At 44.5% G+C, this 21,561-nt stretch overlaps 2 protein-coding genes across 4 annotated transcripts in view; one reads left to right on the top strand and one right to left on the bottom strand.

Annotated features, from left to right (window-relative positions):
- The window catches only part of GPR180 (G protein-coupled receptor 180), a 33,227-nt gene extending 17,886 nt beyond the window's left edge, over window positions 1–15,341 (bottom strand). Inside the window, exons 1-3 of the mRNA XM_077807036.1 lie at window positions 15,200–15,341; window positions 10,356–10,514; window positions 5,520–5,720 (exon numbers count right to left, since the gene is read on the bottom strand). Of these exons, the coding sequence (XP_077663162.1) occupies window positions 5,520–5,720; window positions 10,356–10,514; window positions 15,200–15,341 (502 nt within the window). The remainder of the gene's footprint in view (window positions 1–5,519; window positions 5,721–10,355; window positions 10,515–15,199) is intronic.
- Window positions 15,342–16,678: 1,337 nt separating this feature from the next.
- The window catches only part of TGDS (TDP-glucose 4,6-dehydratase), a 32,972-nt gene continuing 28,089 nt past the window's right edge, over window positions 16,679–21,561 (top strand). Inside the window, exon 1 of one of the 3 annotated variants that reach the window (XM_077812685.1) lies at window positions 16,679–16,896. In XM_077812685.1, coding sequence (XP_077668811.1) covers window positions 16,808–16,896 — 89 coding nt within the window. In that variant the 5' untranslated portion in view covers window positions 16,679–16,807. Of the gene's footprint in view, window positions 16,897–17,167; window positions 17,521–21,561 lie in introns of those variants that run through there. The other 2 variants (XM_077812669.1, XM_077812678.1) reach the window with 2 other exon arrangements.

Below are 21,561 nucleotides of genomic sequence, written 5' to 3'. Positions count from 1 at the left end.
GGAAATCTAGAACAAGCATACGTGGTTCCATGTCTATTAACCAAAGAAGGGAATCTGTGTGGATGAAGTATGAACATTTGCCAGTGGAGCTAGAGATTAAGATTGAAGGTGGTCAATGATGGATACACACATGGTGGATGGAATTATAGTCTCCTTACACCTCAAATGTTAAGAAGCTAATAAGGAGATATTCATTACAAGCCTTTTATAAACAGACCCTTCTGTTTCTCCCATCTAGATTATCCATTTCTCTTCTTTCTTCATAGTTCTTTATTTTATAGGGAAAATATGTATATTGTACCAGATTCCACCACTTTTACTTGCACTGGGCTGTTCCTTACTGCATAAATAGCTCCACTGAAATTGAAAATGTCATGCAAACTGATTTACAGGTTGGATTAATTCAATCTGGAACCCTAGAAACACCATGACATAGGGGTCTCCCTCCTTTCAGAGGCAGGAGCACAGAGCCCCTTTCCCCCACCTCCACTCACTCTCCCCCTTCTGGGAGTAGCAAGAGGACAACCAGTACTTAGCTCACCTGCTGAGCTAAATCTATTTGGGTGGGAGGGCATGCCAGGCTCACTGCACTCTTTTTCTGTAACATATTCTCCTGTTAGGGTTGTGTTGGTGGGGCCTCCCAAGGCAGTGGGCCCTGGAGTTAACTCTTAATTGAGATATGTAAAGCAGTTCATATCAGCCTTCATCTGTTATGCTTGGGTCACTTTTTCAAGCTTTTCTTTGTAATCTTGAAGGCTGGAAATTTGTACTTTTTCAATAAAAGATGGGACTACCATAATTGTATGGCTTTAGAAGCTGGGGCCCTAGCTATAGGGGGAATCTTTGCTTTATTCTGTCCTTGATGATTTAGACATACTTAACTGAAATTTCATTGGCAGAAAGTTCACACAGTGTATTCTGGATTTGTACCATAAATCTTATATATTTCTTAAAGAATTACTAGGACTATCACTTGCTCAAAGCCGAAGTCCAAAGGAGGCTACATGACGTCAAAAACAAAGCCTCTGAGATCCAAGGTTTCGTAGATCAGGATGACAAGAGAAGCTTTCTTTCAAAGCAACAAAAGCTATATACAGGCCAAGCTCCAAAGGCCAACCCCCTTACGTTCCCAGGATGGCTCCACCCTCTTCAAGGACAATGCAGCCATTAAACAATGCTGGAAGGAGCACTTTGAGAGCCTACTAAACTGTGAATTCACGGTCTCTGAAGACACCATTGAGTTTATTCCACAATGCTCAGCAATGCAACACCGTGCTGATCCTCCATCTTCTGAGGGGAAGTCCAGGAGCATGCCATCACACAGACAAAAAAAAAGAAAAAAAATCACAAGGCACCAGGCCCAAATGGCATCCCAGCTGAGGTTTTTAAAGCTGGTGGAACAATGCTTCAGCACAAACTTTGCCAAATCCTCGACAAAACCTGGACTTGCAAAGAAATTCCACATGATTTTAAGAACGCCAAGATTGTTACAATATTCAAGAAATGGGACAAATCTTTGTGCAAGAATTACAGAGGTACTGCCCTCATCTGCATTGCAGGGAAGATCCTTGCCCAGATCCTACTAAACTGCCTCCTCCCCCTTGCCAAGGAATTCCTCCCCAAATCACAGTGTGGCTTCAGGCCATCCCAAGGCACAACTGACATGATCTTTGTGGCATGACTGATTCAGGAGAAGTGCAAAGAGCAACACCAGGAATGTTCATAGCATTCATCCACCTAACCAAGGCCTTTGACTCTATCAATCATGATGCCTATGGAAGGTACTGTGTAGGTTTGGCTGTCCACAGAAATTCATTTCCATCATCACACTACTCCATGATGGGATGACTGCCACCATTCTGTGCAATGGCTCAGAGACCAAACCATTAATCGTTCGCAATGGTGTCAAGTAGGGCTTCATTGCTCCAACAATCTTCTCCATTTACCTTGCCGTGATCCTGATTCTCATCTGCGACCACCTTCCTGTTGGAATTGGGATTGAGTATTGTATGGATGGCCAACTCCTCTATCTCCAGCATCTCCAAACAAAATCTAAGATCACAAGAACTGGCATCGCTGATCTTCAGTATGCGGATGACTGTGTCATTCTCGCACACACAGAGGCAAAGCACCCTAAATCTTTTTGCAGATGCCTATCACGGCCTGGGTGTCTGTCTCAACATTGGGAAAACCAAGGTACTCTACCAGCCCTCAACTGCACAAACTACTCTTCGTACTCCACAAATAGACAGCACGTTTAAAACAAACAAAAGGAAGTATTTTTTCACACAACGCAGTCAACCTGTGGAACTCCTTGCCAGAGAATGTTGTGAAGGCCAACCCTGCAACAGGGTTAAAAAAAGAACTAGATAAGTTCATGAAGGATAGGTCCATTAAAGGCTATTAGTCAGGATGGGGTCCCTAGCCTCTGTTTGCCAGAAGCTGGGAATGAGCGACAGGGGATGGATCACTTGATGATTACCTGTTCTGTTCATTTTCTCTGGGGCACCTGGGATTGGTCAGTGTCAGAAGACAGGATACTGGGCTTGATGGACCTTTGGTTTGACCCAGTATGGCCGTTCTTATGTTCACCATCGGAGGAGAACCTCTGGAAAATGTGGACCATTTCCCATACCTTGGCAGCCACCTCTCCCAAACAGCCAGCATTGACACACAAATCAAATACAGGATCTGCTGTGCCAGCATATCCTTTGGAAGACTACTCATATGAGTCTTCAATGATAGGGATCTGCAAACAGGCACCAAGATCTTGGTTTACCAGGCAGTTGTCATTGCCACCATTTTCTATGGGTGTGAGACCTAGGTAACCTACAGATGACATCTCAAATGGCTGGAGTGGTTCCAGCAGCGCTGCATCAGATGTATTCTCAGGATCAGTTGGGAAGACCCAAAGCACTAACATCAGCATTCTCTCTGCAGCCAACATCAGCAGTGTAGAAGTGCAGGTCATGAAACACCAACTCCGTACGTATGCTTGACACTTGCTTCCCAAAGCAAGTACTGTTCTCTCAGTTAAGTCAGGGAAGAAAGGCTTGCGGAGGGCAGCGAAAGCGCTCCAAAGACATATTGAAAGTACACCTTAAAAAGGGAGACATCAACCCAACAAACTGGGAGGATTTGGCATGGAACAGAACACAGTGGTGCCACACCATACACCGACCCACAGCTCGCTTTGAGGAGAACCGATGTGCTCATGGAGGAAAGAAAGGACACAACAGTCCAGCCAACAACTGTCTCCTCCAACATCAGACCTGTCACTGCTGTGGGAAAATCTGCAGGGCACAAATTGGGCTCCTCAGCCACCTAAAAAATCCACCAATGAACCCCTTTGGCAGACATCAACCTTGCATCAAGGGACAGCCGAAGAAGAGAAGGCGAAGACTAGGACTAAATAAATGACTAAGGGAATTAGTCTACGCCTAGGGTACTTCATTGGCAAAGGTGTCAGATTTGATCAAACAAACAGTTTTCCTAGGGCTGATTTCTTACTGGGTAGCAACAGTAAGTTGACTGCTGTACAAACAGATGAAGACACTGTTCCTGCTCCAGTGAGTTACAGCCTAAATTACTCAGACAATCCAATTCAAACATACACAATGAAGGCTGAAGTTTCAGCCTGTAGTGCAGGTATTTTGCATATGTATAGTTTCTATACACACTCATGTCTAATTCTTGAAAGCAGTCACAGTGTTTCTAAGGAGCGATTTAGTGCGGATAGCATGGGCTTGTCTAAATATAAATTGCACTGCTGTAACTATATTGGTCTAGTTCAGTGGTACAACCTGCACAGTGTGGACACTTAAGACGCTAATGGTGCCTTAACAAATATAACTTCTTTGTACCAATATAACTGCATCCACTCGGGGGAGGGTTGTATTGATATGACTCTTTTGATTAAGGGTGTGATTTTTTATACCCAAATGTTATATCAATACAAAAACTGCATGTAGACGAGGTGTACGATGCACAAGGAGGGAGCAAATTCCAAGCATAAAAGATGGAAGGCATGGAATAAGGCATGAAGACAAAGTGGATGAAGGATACAAAAACAGGAGGCAGGAATAAGGCTTTAACAAGTACACAAAGAGTGAGAATGGTAATGGGAACATGTTTAGGGATATAACTGTGCAGATGCAAAAGCATTCCATGCTAAAATCCCACTCAGGCTCCTTCAACAATACAAGCCTTCATGTGAAAGGCAAGAATAAGCCTATGAATGGATATGAAGAGGGGAGTGCCACAGAGAGATCCGTGAAGTACAGATTTTAGCAGCAGTGCTTTGGACAGATTGAAGATGACTAAAACAAGAAGCAGGGAGGAGAAGAGGACTAAGGTTTGGACAAGTGCATTCTAGAGGTAGAGAGAGATAGCATAGATTTTTGAAGCGATGTACAGGAAGAACTGACATGATTTGGTGACAGCCTGGATATGAGGAAGAAGTATTAGGGGGAAAAGAGGAGTCAAAGATGACAATGAGGTTTTGAACTGCGTGATGGGTGTGTGTAAGGGGAGAAATGAGATCAAGTTTAAGTTGACAGTAGGTCAACCACAATGATCTGTCACAAGATAGCCAATCAATCAACTGAAACAATACAACAAATTTAATACACTAAATTCCATACCATATTAGTATTATGAAAATATTAATAGGGTACAATGAAACAAATCTATATAGAATGGTTTTAAGTCCAAGCCTAAAGGTACCCATTATAGAAGGTAATGCAACATATTACTGATTTTAGTGCTAGCTTGAGGTTTCACTTGTTCCTGCAGTCTACATTCTTGGTGAAAAGTTCAAAACCAAACAAGCAATAAAGCTCCCCAAAATTTTCAATAAACTTCAATCTTTATCGTGAACATCTTAATTCTAGGACAGTTCTATCCTTGACACTAAGAGATAAAACCCATTAATGCACCTAAAGAACTAACCATGTCAAATGAATAAAGTATATGGTGAATTAGATTATCAGGACTGTTGAATATGCAACAAATGAGAACCTAACAAATGAAGTACTCTCTTAAAGGTATATAACTGATCAAGGCCAATCCCATTTTGGGGAGTTGAGAATTCATGCATGTAAAGCACTTTGAAAATAATCATTAAATAAATCATATTTTTCTTACTACTTCTAAAAGGCCCACATTGGATTACAATACAACTACTTTGTACTGCAGCAACATAAAACTTCAATATGCCATAGCAGATCCCAGTTATTTCAAGATAAACACTGGACAAGCTGACTGTTTGATGTTACCCTTTTAAATTCATCTATTTCTCTGATTAGACCAGAGTTGGATAATTAGGTTAAAGATCCAGAAAGGCTCATGTTAGAAAAATTCATCAGGATTGCCTACTCTCTGAGAAAGTATTGTCCTATAAGTGAAAGGCTTAGCCATCCATTTATCCAAATACACACTTTTTTAAACACAGTGAGCACTGATTTATTTGATGATCAGATCCTTATCTTATTGATCTAATTTCAAGAAAAAAATCTTACCCGATTCCCCTGCGCTAAAGTGATCTAATGGATTCCCTTCTGCATCTGGGTTTAGTAACACCATTTCAAATTGAATATCCTCGGATTCAGAATTTTCATAATTCTCCTCGCAGGTAAACTTGTCTACATAAAACACATACCACGTTTCTGGATATGGAATCTGGGTCACTGTCAGATTTTGCTCTGTGTGGTTCATAGGCACTTTAAAAAGAAACAAAGAATGAAGTAAGCATTTAATGTACTACAAACTAACTCTTCTGAAAACTATTAAATCTTCTCAGATATAATACACTGTGATGCTTCCCAGGGGAACCCAGGTTGAGAGGTACCTTCCTACTACCTGCCCTTAGCATGAGGAAGCCTTCTCCATGTCTACCAAGGGTCAGCTCCCCAACTCCAGTGCCAGTGGGCAACATAGGCACTCCCCTCCAGGTTTTGCAGGCCCTGATGTGGTTAGCGATTTTCACATCCCAACCCTTGAACCGTCTAAGAAGCATCTTCCTGGAGTGTCCAGCATCTATTTCACTGGACACTCGCAGTGTTCAGAGATTTACTGTTTCCAAAGAAACAATACATCCCAGATTGCCAGTTCCACATCAGATCACTGCTTTGCTTAACACACAGCACTAAATTATGCTTATATGAAATTAAGAATAAACGTTTATTTAACAAACCCTGGAAATTCAAGTAATAGCAATAATTATTATTGGAGACAAATGGTTATATATATAAAAAAATCATAAACCCGCATTCTAGAGCCTAGATTTAATTAACAAGAAACTCTCATCTTGCATTGTATTGCTCACCAAAAAACCTTGCAGTGCTTTGCAGTCAGACAGATTGGCTGTTACCCTTATTTCATGAGATGGACACAGTCAGTTTGTCTCCTACCTGAAGGATTCAGTGAGCCTCTTTGCATTCCCAGATAGATCAGACCAATCCTTTGTCTTTACTCATGAACAGGACACTCCCCTGCTGTTTGTTTCTTCCTACATAGTTTCTTTTTAATTTCTCTCTCTCTACCCTCACCCTCTCAGATTTCACAATCTCTTAATTTGCACCTGGCTTACTATGCAAATATACAAATGGCCAGATAGGGAGATAAGCATTTGTTATCTCTTGTCTGAAGAGAACATTTCAGAGAGATGTCATCTTCTGGTGACCCGCCTTAACTCCAGGACCTTAAGGACATAAATTTCAGTATAGATACATAGCTCTTTAAATATTATCTGTACCATTTTGCAATCACAATGACAACCAGTGGGCAACTGGCTCTCGGTATACACCTTACATGCCAACCTTCGGGGAACTATTATTCAGTGGATCCCTGTACAACCCTATGCACTTTTGTGCCCTTCGCCATTTGGCACTAAGGAGTTCCCGGGTCATGTACCTATTTAATTTTAGAGCATCAATCATATTTCTATACACTATAACTAAACTCCAAAAAGGAACAGTCTCTACTTTGAAGCATACCATAAAACTGTATGAAGAAAGACTCTGGGCTAAATCTTCATTTTTGCTGAGTTTAAACTTGATGCAATTTAGGAAGTGTTTGGAACACACACTCTCATCCATCTTTCAGCTTCTCGAATCTTGGGCTGGCTGGGGGACAGCACTCTATTCACAGCCAGTGGCTGTAAATACTGAAGATCTAGTGCCGTACTGTCTAATTTGGCACCTCCTTCCTTTTCTCCTATGCTAAGGAAGGAGTGAGTTTCACTTAGCAGGTGGAACTGGGTCTGAGGAATGAGACCATTTTCTCTAAAAATGTAGCTGCTTTCAAATTGCACTACACTTAAAAAGTTATATATACCTGGTATTCATCTTTGTGGGTTTCCTGCAGATTCTGCTGAATGAAACTTGTAGATGGGCTGGAGTTTGGGGTGGGGAAGCAAGACTAAAAGGGAACAGAGAAAAATGGAAATAGGGGCATCTAGAGCATTACTGAGTTACCCGTGTAAGTCATGAATGAAAAGTCAGGTGCCTAAACTGACTTTGTCCCCTAAAAGGGACTTTACTTTATGTAGCTAACATTTCAGTTAATAATCATAGCCACACTGAAGCAATATTTTCATTAACTGCTCCTAAACTGCTCCTAAACTGCTCTCTGTGTTGTACATGTAATGGTTTTTATTCCATCTATTTCTTTTCCTTGACAAGAATAGCGTGACTGGGTACAAAGGGGGAGAAAAAAAAATCACTTGTGTTGAGAGTTTTCCTGGTCCCTGACAGAATTACAGATTATTGTTGAAATACAAGGTTCTTGTTCTACACTTGCATTATTTTTGTGGGATCTCTTTTCAAGCTTTCAGTGCTACAAAGCAAATAGTATTTGTTCTCTGAAGCTATTTTGGAGACAAACTAGCAATGAAAAGATGACTAAACAACTAGCAATGTGGGGTGAAATCACTATTATGGATTCAAAAAACAATGACTAGATGGGAAAGGAGAACTGAAAGAAGTGACAAATTTATAAACTAATTAATAGCATAGAGGACACTTGAGTACCTTGCTACCCTTTCACAAAATACAAAGAGAGCGGTCTAAGTTGGAAGACAAGCAAACTTGTGAATTAAAAAATAATAATCTTAAATTACACACAAAAAACCTTGTAGTACACACTGCCCCAGGATATTTGAGACAAACAACTTAGAGAGTCTAATTCCCTTTATGGAAACCCACTATGAATAGCTGTAATTAAATTACTGTACCTGGCATAAAGTATAAAGGCCTATTTTCCCTTATCCTTCAAGAGAATCAACAGTTGGATTCAGGAGGAAACACATTCCATGTTCTCGTGAAGCAACCAGCAGTGAGTACCACTGGGGGACTGTACACTGAACTACCACCACCATATGTAATAAATGCAATGTGTGTCGCGTAGCTCTTTTAAGCATGTATTATTCTAGTGTTATCCATGTCCCATCAATCATGCATAGGTATAGTAACAGCTGATACAAAGGCAACTGTTTTCAGAACATGGTAGCCTTAGAAGCAGCACCACAGTCAGATTGCGTTAAGGTTCCATTCTGACAACATGCAAAGAGGTCACTTATTTACCGTACAGATGGTAGGTCTTTTGGTTGCCTGAGGGAAATATATGAAAATAGAGCTACATTCATGTAAGATACTGATGAATGAAGTCCCTAATATCTGCTTAATTTCAAAAGGAAACTTTATGCTTGCTTCAATTAGAATGTCTAATGTTATACTCAATAAATGGTACAAAATAATGCTTTTAGTATCTGTATCTTTCAATTAAATAATTAATCAGAGCTATTGAATGCTTTATCGTTTGGCTGTTCTACCATTTGCACTTTTTTTACTTAGATTAGTACACAAATTAAGCATTATCTTGATTAACACTTCTTTGAAACTGAATTTTATGAGGGTCTTCAATGTTTTGTACATCAAAGGCTGACAGATTCACACTTCCATAGAAGTGATACTGGCCTTTTGTTTTTGTTTTCCTGTCTTTGAACAACGCCATTTTCGACAGGGATAGGGGAAAAGAACCTCTTAACAAATTGAATTATTCTTCTAGAAACAAAAGACGACAACACAGCATGCATATTCTATACTGGTATAATTATCAGCTCAAATATTAACAACACTTGAATTAGAGATTCAATGATGAATAGTTAACTGCAGAATTAAATGGTAAAAGGAAATTAACATTAAACAAACTTTGTGGAATGAGACCGCACAATTCAGTCTTGAATTAATTTTTAGAGCGATGAAACTTACAAAAGGACATGAGAAATGCGAAAATTATTGTACAAGGAGGTGTGAAAGAAAACACAGAGGGGGGAGGTTCAGATAAAAAGCTACCCTTAGGGAAGCCTTACTCTTTGACAAGACATTATACTCACCTTACAGACTTGCACTTTTTACTATGACTGAGACCTCTTAACATTTCTTAAATGTATTCATAATTAGTGAAATCTACTGCAATTATTTGTTTATAAAACCTGTTTTCTCCTGTTCTAACAAAGAGACTAATAACACCGCCTCCCCCGCCCCCCCAAAAAACCAACAACAACTGTGCATCTGAAGAACTAATTCCTGCCCTCACCCTCAGGTCCCCCAAACATTTATACATCATAGTGATTTTATTCTGAAAACTGGCTTGGAGACTGCACTTTGTTAAGGTCTTCTGTTAAGACTTTCTGCACACTCAATAACAATCGTACACTATTGTGATATGGGAATAATCTCCAGGTGGAGCCCACATATGGAAAATTTCAGCCAAATACTAAAAAGAAAAGGAGTACTTGTGGCACCTTAGAGACTAACAAATTTATCTGAGCATAAGCTTTCGTGAGCTACAGCTCACGTCATCGGATGCATCCGATGACGTGAGCTGTAGCTCACGAAAGCTTATGCTCAGATAAATTTGTTAGTCTCTAAGGTGCCACAAGTACTCCTTTTCTTTTTGCGGATACAGACTAACACAGCTGCTACTCTGAAACCAGCCAAATACTAGTATTTTTCAAAATTCTAAGCAAATGAAAGCATTGGGTTATAATGAGCCTTGATATAAAATTACCTATCTTAAAATGTTTCACTAATTGGTTTGTCAAGGAATATTAGTATCCCAGCTGTTTAACAAGACATCATTTGTAAAATAAAAAATCCTCCAAAAATGACACAAGCAAACCAACTACATCTCTTTGTAATTAAACAAAAAAATACTGAAGGGACCATTCTTGTTTCACTTAAGTTGGTAACAAAAGTCTTACTGATTTCATTTAAACCATGAATTGATCCGAAATACATACAGTTAAAAGAACCCAGACTTCAAGGTGAAAAAAAAAAAAAGAATAAACTCACTTGTCAGCTGAGCTTTGGACAGTTTCTCTCCACAGCTATAATCCTGGGTGCTGTCCTGAAGCTTTAGCCATTCCTGTGCTTGAAAAAGGTGAAGTCTGGCCTCTTTTCCAACAGCTGCTGCTACATTGTTGATTCTGATATACAGAACAGCATGGTCGCCTTGATATTTAAAAAAATAAAATCAACTACTCGTCTTATGTGGATCACACAAATAAAACTGGAAGAGTACCTAAACAGCTATCACAGTACCTTTTTAATGCATGTTACAGATCCAGATGGACCACTCTTGGTCACTCTCCAGACTACCATAAGGGGGCTCACTTCATTGGGCTGTGTGTGCTTTAGGTCACCAGAGCATAAACATGGTCCAGTCACTGCCCTTGGTCTGGAATCCCTACTCATACTCTTGAGGTGCAGTTCCTATATCACATCTTCTCTGGAGAGCTGAGACCTCACAGTACAACTAATCAGCCCTTAGGATCAATACTGACCCCTCAGTCTCCGTTGTAGTTTCTCTCCCAGAACTCCAGCACTTCTGGTGTTCTGGGGTCCACAGGTTAATTCTTCAAGTGCATGCGATGGGCAGAACACATAACACAGAGACTGACTTTGCACAAGAGTCTAAATCACTATTGCTCTTTATTCAATCGCACAAGAAATATGCACATCTATATAAAAATAATAAACCCTGCATGCATTTTCCTGCCTTGGTTTTCTTACCACCTCAGATCATTCTTTGGCTTGGGATCAGAGTCCTCTGGTGCTGTCCAGGGTTCCTCGGCCGGAGGACATAGCTTGCCTTCTCAATTACCAAGCCTCCCTCTCGGTCATCTTGATTTGACCTTGGTTGGTCCTGCAGCTAACCACCCCCTGCTATGAAAATATACACATCTCTTCCTTTCTCTCCTACTCAAAGTTCCTGACTGGCTTTGAGAATCCCTCAAAGTTGTCTGTCCCACCACAACACCTGGCTTCTTTGTTCTGCTGTTGGTAATTTTACATTTGTCAAGCTCCTTCAAATTTCAGCCCCCTACAGACAAGCTGGAGGAAGTGGTTTCCTCTAACTCCAGCCAACCTCCTTAGCATACCTACTGACTAGTCATACAGTCATTGAGGTAAACCAGGGAGTTGCACGCTTTGTACCATCTGTAGGTCAAGCTTAATGCACACACCAGAAGTGGAATGCATCCCTGTATTCCACCCCTCCCACATGCTCCCTGTGTGCCATCCTCCCATTCCCCTTTATTTCTGGGGCACCCTGCAACTCCCCCACACCTCCCTCCTGACCGGGGCTAAGGGGGCCCTCCAATCTCACCTCCTCCCATACAAGATGGATTCCCATTCTCCTATCCCATACCCCACACTCAGCAGCTCTGAGTGCACTCCGATTTCCACTTCCCCCTGCCCTCCATACCCCTCACAGGAAGAGGCTCTCTGTAACCCGCATTCCCCCTCCCACACCAGGGGCTATGTGCATGTCTCCCTGCCTCTTCCTCCTCCCCACTTCTGTCTGAGCGATAAGTTATCCAGAGTGTCAACATGTTACACTCTACTGGGAGAATAGGCAGAGACAAGATGGGGTACTGTTATGCTGGAAGGCGTTACAAGGTGCCATCAACCTGTTGTTTGTTCTACTAACAATTGCAGAGGTGTTTAAGGTGGTGGTTGTGCTAAAGAGCTGGCAGGGGAACTGGAGGGACTAATGGCCATTGATGCCAAGAACATTCCCTGAAATTTTGGAACTGATTGCATGTGGTGTTCGAAAGTTATTATATTACAGACAGACAAAAGCTGTCAAATTGAATACAAAACCTTTGCAAGCCCAGCCAACTACTCTCCACTGAACACCATCTCATGATCTCAACTTGCACGAAATCCTAACTCTGGCCTTAGTAACATAAACATATGTTTATGTTACACTTTAAACAACTAAAAAAAAAAAAGTCTTCCAGGGGTAATTGTGTCCCCCTTTCCTCCCAATTTACATCTGCCCAAGGTCCAGGAATTGTTCTGTTCAGTTTTGTACTAGTGAGTGGTTAAACATCCGATATTATGTGATCCTAAGGGTTAGAAAGAATAAATTCCAAAATTCCCTATGGAATTTAGCACTTGATTCTAAAACTGGAAGGGCTTGAGACACTAATCTTTAAAATCATGATTATTTTAGGTTTTAGAGTAGCAGCTGTGTTTGTCTGTATCCATAAAAAGAAAAGGAGTACTTGTGGCACCTTAGAGACTAACAAATTTATTAGAGCATAAGCTTTCGTGAGCTACAGCTCACTTCATCGGAGGGGAGATTCCACTATATTTTCCACCGTATGCATCCGATGAAGTGAGCTGTAGCTCACGAAAGCTTATGCTCTCACAAATTTGTTAGTCTCTAAGGTGCCACAAGTCCTCCTTTTCTTTTTATGATTATTTTATGATCTACTGTGGAGTAGAACTGATGAGAACTAAGATATTTAAATATAAGGTGGACGAATACAAAACAGCACCAATTTTTTTTTTAAAAAGAACTTCTAGAAGTTAGTCAGTAACATGGGGTGTGTATAGACATACACGGCAAATACATGGCATGGTGAAAAAGTTTTATTGTTTGAGGATAACTTGCAGCACTCAATATTTCATCACTTGTGATTAAGTCAGATATCCTCAAATTCATCCCAATAAATCCATTTATACCACACCATCATGTGGTCTTTATATTAAATATAATACATACCCCCCCGTTCTTAAAAGAAAAAATTCTTAGAATCGAGAATTCTAGTCAGATTTAGTCAAAACAATACAAACAGCAAAAATATAAATGTCTTCAAATTTATGTCGGTATTGTTTGGCTTTTATACTGTAAAGACATCCACCTCTTTTCCACCCTCTCGTGTATTATCTCTTACACTTGTATCTAATTCAAGCACTAATGCGGCAACTGGTTCTGAGCAAGTGGACTCCCATTGACTTCAGTGGGGCTCTACACAGGAGCAGGGGTTCACCACAAAGAGCTAGTTGGAGGATAGTGGACTTAGATGGTAAGAACTTGGTGACAGAGACAATGTCTTAGATATCTGTAAAGCACTATGCATGTCTATGGTACAGGCTAATAATTCTTCATCTGCATAAATAGATCTTTCTTAAACATGCATCCCAATAAAAGACAAAAATTGTTTTATACCATTATTATTATTAACTGATACCTCTATACAGAGGTGTTTGCAGAAGAGGCATTTTCTGGGAAACATCCTGATATTTTAAGGGCAACATCCTGGGAACATCCTGATAGTTTAATAGTAAGTGGAGAAAGCTACCAGGCTCCTTGAAACTTTCTGATTGAAGAATGTAGAGTATTAAGTATCATTCTAGTTACTATTTAGTGATTCAACACATAATCTGAGTTACTGTTAAAATTAAGCAAACATAATGCAAAATACCCTCAAGATACTTCTTTAAAAATTATTATTACATGGTAATTCTTTTGTAGCCAAAGCTCATAAAGCTTTTGGCTCTGCCACTGGCTTGCTATGTGACCTTGGACATGTCGCTATCCTCCACGTGCCCCACTTTCCCCACCTTTTCTGTAAAATGGAGATACTGATAGTGACCTCCTGTGCAAAGTCATTGAGACAGACCGATAACAGTATCTAGTTCTTAATGTGCTTTCATTACTATATAATTATGATATTTGGACACTAGCAGAGGCAAACTAGATGGCTTGGGATTGCTGAAAGGCCTCTTCAGGTATGTGTACATTGACATCAAAAACCCGTGGCCGGTCCTTGTTATCTGACTCAGGGTTGCAGGAGTCTGGCTAAGGGGCTGTTTAATTGTGGTGTAGACATTTGTACTCTGGCTCTAGGAACCTGTGAGGTGGGAGGATCCCAGAGGTCCAGCTGCAGCCCAAGCTCAAACATCTATACCAGGGATCGGCAAACTTTGGCATGTGGCCCACCAGGGTAAGTCCCCTGGTGAACCGGGCGGGTTTGTTTACCTGCTGCGTCCGTAGGTTTGGCCGACTGCAGCTCCCATGGGCCGTGTTTTGCTGCTCCAGGCCAATGGGGGCTGTGGGAAGCGGTGCAGGCCGAGGGATGTGCTGGCTGCTGCTTCCAGCAGCCCCCATTGGCCTGGAGTGGGGGACCGTGGCCAGTGGGAGCTGCAATCAGCCAAACCTGCGCCAGGTAAACAAACCGACCCAGCTCGCCAGGGGGCTTACCCTGGCGGGCCGCAGGCCAAAGGTTGCTGATCCCTGAGCTATACTGCAATTAAACAGTTCCTTAGCCCAAGTCCTGCAAGCTCCCGTCAGCAGGCACAGGCCAGATCTGGGGGTTTAATTACAGTGTAGACATGAATGGTTTACCTCCAAGGCCTGGTCTATACCTAAAACTTAGGTTGATTTAGGGACAATGCTCAGGGCTATTAAAAATGTCATGCCCTATGCCACATAGTTACCTCGACTTAACCCACTCTGTCAGCACAGTCTAGTCCATGGAAGAATATTTCCTTTGATCCAGCAGCCGCTGCCTCTCAAAGCGGCGCGGGTTAGTTACAGCGATGAAAAAAACCCTTGCAGGGCTGTGGGGAGCGCTCACGCTCGGGCTGTAGCCGCTGTCGAGCGGACATGCCCTAGTCGCTCTTCCAAACCTCTGGCAGGGCCCCTCCGGCTCTCGGCAGGCTCCGGGCAGGCGTGTGCGCCCGGCTCCAGCCGCGGGCAGCCCCGGGCTCGGGGGCGCCAGGCAGGGCTCGCCACCCAGCCCAGCTGTGGGGACAGGGGCGGCGCTTCACGCTGCAAACCGGTCCCGCGGCTCCCACCCGCGCCCGGAGCGACGTCGGGGCCGCCCGCGCCGGGCACCTACCGTGGAACTGGAACCGCGCCGCCAGCTGCGCCCCGCCCCCCGCGCTGGAGAAGCGGCCCCGCAGCGTCTTCCCCTGGGCGCCCCGCAGCCACCAGCGGCTGCCGCCCACGGCCAGGCAGAGCAGCCACAGCAGCCGCCCCATCCCCGGCAGCCGCACGGGTCACCCCGCCACCTCTGTGTCACGTGACAGTCCCCCCCAGCACAGCTGGAGCCGGGGGAGGGAGAACCAATGGGAAGCGAGCACGAGCCACGGGGCGGAGCCAGGACCTGCCTCGCCTCCCCTATTCGCAAAAAGAAAAGGAGGACTTGTGGCACCTTAGCGACTAACCAATTTATTTGAGCATGAGCTTTCGTGAGCTACAGCTCACTTCATCGGATGCATACTGTGGAAACTGCAGAAGACATTATATACACAGAGACCATGAAACAATACCTCCTCCCACCCCACTCTCCTGCTGGTAATAGCTTATCTAAAGTGATCATCAAGTTGGGCCATTTCCAGCACAAATCCAGGTTTTCTCACCCTCCACCCCCCCACACACAAACTCACTCTCCTGCTGGTAATAGCCCATCCAAAGTGACAACTCTCTTCACAATGTGTATGATAATCAAGGTGGGCCATTTCCAGCACAAATCCAGGTTTTCTCACCCTCCGCCCCCCCACAAACTCACTCTCCTATTACCAGCAGAAGAGTGAGTTTGTGGGGGGGGGGGGGGGAGAGAAAACCTAGATTTGTGCTGGAAATGGCCCACCTTGATTATCATACACATTGTGATCACTTTAGATAAGCTACTACCAGCAGGACAGTGGGGCGGGAGGAGGTATTGTTTCATGGTCTCTGTGTATATAATGACAGGTTTCAGAGTAACAGCCGTGTTAGTCTGTATTCGCAGAAAGAAAAGGAGTACTTGTGGCACCTTAGAGACTAACGAATTTATTTGAGCATGAGCTTTCGTGAGCTGTAGCTCACGAAAGCTCATGCTCAAATAAATTCGTTAGTCTCTAAGGTGCCACAAGTACTCCTTTTCTTTCTGTGTATATAATGTCTTCTGCAGTTTCCACGGTATGCATCCGATGAAGTGAGCTGTAGCTCAGGAAATCTCATGCTCAAATAAATTGGTTAGTCTCTGAGGTGCCACAAGTACTCCTTTTCTTTTTGCGAATACAGACTAACACGGCTGTTACTCTGAAGCCTCCCCTATTGTTATTCCCCCCTCCCTCCTGCAGCGAGAGCCGGCCGCGACGTGTCCGTTGCTTAGCTTGGCCCTACGGCGGCCAAGTGTCGTGAAACCGTATTTTACGGCTGCCACGGAGGGGGCAGGTGGGGGGGTGGACACGTTTTGCGGGACGCCCCAGAGCGAGCTTCCGTCCTCCCTCTGCTGGCGGGGGGCGGCCCCGGCCCAAAGCATGGGCCCACGCCGCTGGAGACGCGTCCCTCCACCCCCGCGCTCCCGACGGGGCGGAAGAGGGCAGGAGTATTGGGTTTCACTGTGCGGGCGCAGGGACAGAGGGGCCGCGTCGCCCATGCGCAGTGGCGGAAAAGGGGGGGGGCGTGAGACAGAACGCCAGGAAGCGACGGCGAGCCGCGGTGGTGCCGTAAAGTGCGGATGATGTCGGGTGCCGGGGTTCCTGGGGCTGCCGCGGGGCCTTCGGGCTTTGCCAAGCGGCTGCTGGTGACAGGCGGCGCCGGGTTCATGTGAGTAGCGGGGGCGCGGGCGCGCTGCCTCTCCCCGCAGCCTACGGGCCCGTGGCGACGGCGGCGGCGCTTGGGAGTGGGGCGGGGCTGTCCCGCCGCTGCCGTCCGCGCTCCTGGCTCCGCCTCCTCGGGCTGGGCCGCGGTGGCTCCGGGCTGCCGACCCGGATCCCCCTGCAGCGGCTAGGGTCCCCCTCGCTGTCTGTGCGGCCGTCCGGAGCCGGGTGGGGGCGGGGCGGGGCGGGGCGAGCGCCTCCCCTGCTCCTCCGGGGCAGCCGGGGGGTCCTAGCCTGCCTGCTCCTGCCCGGAGCGCTGGAGTCCCGGGTTGGCACCGGGGCAGGTAACCGCAGGCTTGGGCAGCTCGCACCAGCCCAGCGCGAACAGCCGCTTCAGAGGCTGCGCCTGCCGCTGAGTCCCCGCGCCAGCTTCCGCGGGCCCGCACGTTCCCACGCTCAGCGTTGCCCTCCTTTCGCTGGTTGCCTTGTGAAAGACTTTGCGCCTGAAGCTGGGGAGCTGGTGATGGCCCTGACCCTGGAAGCTGGCAGCTCTGCCCTGGCGGATAGCTGCTCGGAAATGGGCTGCGGTGGTTATACACGGGATATAGAGAGAGAGAGCATGTCAAATGAAGTAAGTAACTGGTCGGTAGAAAGAAACCGGAAGTTTCCCATTATAGTGCTCCTGGATGTGATCAGTAAGGCTAAGATTTTGTCACTGTTTAGTAAAAGTCAGGGACAGGTCACGAGCAATAAACAAAAATTCACAGAAGCCTGTGACCTGTCCCTGACTTTGCTAAAAATAACTGTGACACAATAGGGCTGACAAGGGGATGCTTGCCTAAGCCCTGCTGGGGAGGGAAGGAGAGGGGAGGGTTGTGCAGCACCTGCTGCCCATGGTGGCTCATAGCTCTGGGGTTGCCCCATGCTGCGGCTTGGAGTTTCGGGGTTGCTGCCATGGGGCTGAAATGGAAAATGTTACGGAGGTGTCCGGAAGTCTGGAATCTGTGACTTCTGTGATCCTGCATGACATAATCTTAGCTTTAGTTAGCAGCAGTAAGCAAACAATTTCAGACAGAAGTAGTTATTCAGTTCAATGGCCATTTATGGCAAAAACCTCATTCTGCTTTCTTTACCAAGTTGGAGGGATAACCGTTTATACTAATTATCTTATAAATTAAGTATTTCTCACATGCAAGTTATCACATAATGGAGATCGGAGAGGATGATCCATCAAGTTAGCTGTCTGTGAAAGACTGAGGTGTGGTCTGCACTTAAAAGTTTTGCTGGCATAGTTATGTCAATTTCAACTGGGGAAGGGGGGAAATCACATCTCAAAACTACATAACAGTGGTGCCAAAAGCCCTAATGTAGATGCAGTTACACTAGCAAAAATGTTGTTGGGGAGGGTGGTGTGTCCACTAGGAGGGTTTGCCAGTAGAGCTGTACTGGCAAAGCCTAGTATAGACAAGGTAAATATCTAGGAATTTTTTTTTATTCCTTTATTATAATAATAATAATAATAATAATTAATAGCTTTGTCTTAAATACAGAACTTGCACCAGGATAACTTAAATTGGTTTGAAAATTGATTAGTTAAAGCAAGGCAAAAGGCTAGTTTATACTGATTGAGCTTAAACCTCTTCCTGACTGACTTCAGCTAAATCAATGTAAGAATAGGTTTTTATTAATTTGAGAATGTGCATACTTAGTGTTTTGTACTTCTCAACCTGCTGCTCACAAACAGGGAAGAATTAGGAGGGGAAGCAAAAGTGGATGGGAACCTGGGAGGCAGTGATCATGAGATGGTTGAGTTCAGGATCCTGACACAAGGTAGAAAGGAGAGCAGCAGAACATTAGCCCTGGACTTCAGAAAAGCAAACTTTGACTCCCTCAGGGAACTGATGGGCAGGAGCCCCTGGGAGAATAACATGAGGGGGAAAGGAGTCCAGGAGAGCTCACTGTATTTTAAAGAATCCTTATTGAGGTTGCAGGAACAAACCATCCCGATGTGTAGAAAGAATAGTAAATATGGCAGGCGACCAGCTTGGCTTAACAGTGAAATCTTTGCTGATCTTAAACACAAAAAAGAAGCTTACAAGAAGTGGAAGACTGGACAAATGACCAGGGAGGAGTATAAAAATATTGCTCAGGCATACAGGAGTGAAATCAGGAAGGCCAAATCAACACTTGGAGTTGCAGCTAGTGAGAGATGTTAAGAGTAACAGGAAGGGTTTCTTCAGGTATGTTAGCAACAAGAGGAGGGTCAGGGAAAGCGTGGGCCCCTTATTGAATGGGGGAGGCAACCTAGTGACAGAGGATGTGGAAAAAGCTAACGTACTCAATGCTTTTTTTGCCTCTGTCTTCAAGACCAGGGTCAGCTCCCAGACTACTGCACTGGGCAGCACAGTATGGGGAGGAGGTGACCAGCCCTCTGTGGAGAAAGAAGTGGTTCAGGACTATTTAGAAAAGCTGGACGAGCACAAGTCCATGGGGCTGGATGCACTGCATCCGAGAGTGCTAAAGGAGTTGGCGGATGTGATCGCAGAGCCATTGGCCATTACCTTTGAAAACTCATGGCGATCGGGCGAGGTCCCAGATGACTGGAAAAAGGCTAATATAGTTCCCATCTTTAAAAAAGGGAACAAGGAGGATCCGGGGAACTACAGGCCAGTCAGCCTCACCTCAGTCCATGGGAAAATCATGGATCAGATCCTCAAGGAATCAATTTTCAAGCACTTTGAAATGAAGACAGTGATCAGGAACAATCAGCATGGATTCACCAAGGGCAAGTCATGCCTGACTAACCTATGATGGGATAACTGGGTCTGTGGATGAGGAGAAAGCAGTGGACGTCTTATTCCTTGACTTTAGCAAAGCTTTTGATACAGTCTCCCACAATATTCTTGCCAGCAAGTTAAAGTAGTATGGGCTGGATAAATGGACTATAAGGTGGATAGAAAGCTGGCTAGATCATTGGGCTCAATGGGTAGTGATCAATGGCTCCATGTCTAGTTGGCAGCCGGGATCAAGTGGAGTGCCCCAAGGGTCCGTCCTGGGGCTGGTTTTGTTCAATATCTTAATGATCTAGACGATGGCGTGGATTGCACCCTCAGCAAGTTTGCAGATGACACTAAACTGGGAGGAGTGGTAGGTACGCTGGAGGGGGATACAGAGGGACCTAGACAAATTAGAGGATTGGGCCAAAAGAAATCTGATGAGGTTCAACAAGGACAAGTGCAGAGTCCTTCACTTAGGATGGAAGAATCCCATGCACTGCTACAGACTAGGGATTGAGTGGGTAGGCACTAGTCCTACAGAAAAGGACCTAGGGGTTACGGTGGATGAGAAGCTGGATATGAGTCAACAGTGTGCCCTTGTTGCCAAGAAGGCTAACAACATTTTGGGCTGTATAAGTAGGGGCATTGCCAGCAAATCGAGGGATGTGATCATTCCCCTCTATTCGGCATTGGTGAGGATCCTCTGGAGTACTGTGTCCAGTTTTGGGCCCCACACCACAAGAAGGATGTGGAAAAATTGGAAAGAGTCCAGCGGAGGGCAACAAAAATGATTGGGGGCTGGAGCACATGCCTTATGAGGAGAGGCTGAGGGAACTGGGATTGATTAGTCTGCAGAAGAGAAGAATGAGGGGGGATTTGATAGCTGCTTTAAAATACCTGAAAGGGGGTTCCAAAGAGGATGGATCTAGACTGTTCTCAGTGGTAACAGATGACAGAACAAGGAGTAATGGTCTCAAGTTGCAGTGGGGGAAGTTTAGGTTGGATATTAGGAAAAAGTTTTTCACTAGGAGGGTGGTGAAGCACTGGAATGGGTTCCTGGGGAGGTGGTGGAATCTCCTTTCTTAGAGGTTTTTAAAGTCAGGCTTGATAAAGCCCTGGCTGGCATGATGTAGTTGGGGATTAGGCCCTGCTTTGAGCAGGGGCTTGGACTAGATGACCTCCTGAGGTCCCTTCCAACCCTGATATTCTATGATTCTATCTGTTAAGCTAGGTTGATTAGCCAAGCAAAGCGAGGTATATTCCATGACATTTGTTTGTGTATAGGAATAGGCATACTGGGTCAAATCAATAGTCCATCTAGCCCAGTATACTGTCTTCTGATAGTGCCTGATACTAGGTGTTTCAGAGGGAATTAACAGAACAGGGCAATTACCAAGTGATCCATTCCCTGTCATCCACTCCCAGCTTCTAGCATTCAGAAGCTTAGGGACATCTAGCGCATGGGTTGCATCCCTGACCATCTTGACTAATAGCCATTGATGAACCTATCCTCCATGAACTTATCTAATTCTGTTTTGAACCCAGTTATAGTTTTGGCCATCACAACCACACCTGGCAATGAGTTCCACAGGCTGTGGAAGAAGTTAATTTTGTTTTAAATATGTTGCTTATGTGAAGGAGTAAATAACACTTCCTTATTCACTTTCTTGGCACCATTCACGATTTTATGGATCTCTGTTGTATCCCCTCCTTAGTTGTCTTCCAAACTGAAAAGTCCCAGTCTTTTTAATCTTGCCTCATAAAAGAGAGGCGATGGAGTTTATTCCTCATCATTCCCTTGTACACATGAGTAAGACCTGAGTGTCAGGGACCCTGGGTTTTGAACCCTCGTACACAGGGCTCTTAGAAGCTAGTAAGTTCAAGCCTGCCACATA

This window comes from Eretmochelys imbricata, chromosome 1 (assembly GCF_965152235.1).
Source record: "Eretmochelys imbricata isolate rEreImb1 chromosome 1, rEreImb1.hap1, whole genome shotgun sequence".
NCBI classification, from domain to species: Eukaryota; Metazoa; Chordata; order Testudines; family Cheloniidae; genus Eretmochelys; species Eretmochelys imbricata.
Note: the sequence above shows the minus strand (reverse complement) of the source record. Positions and strands in the feature narration are given on the sequence as shown.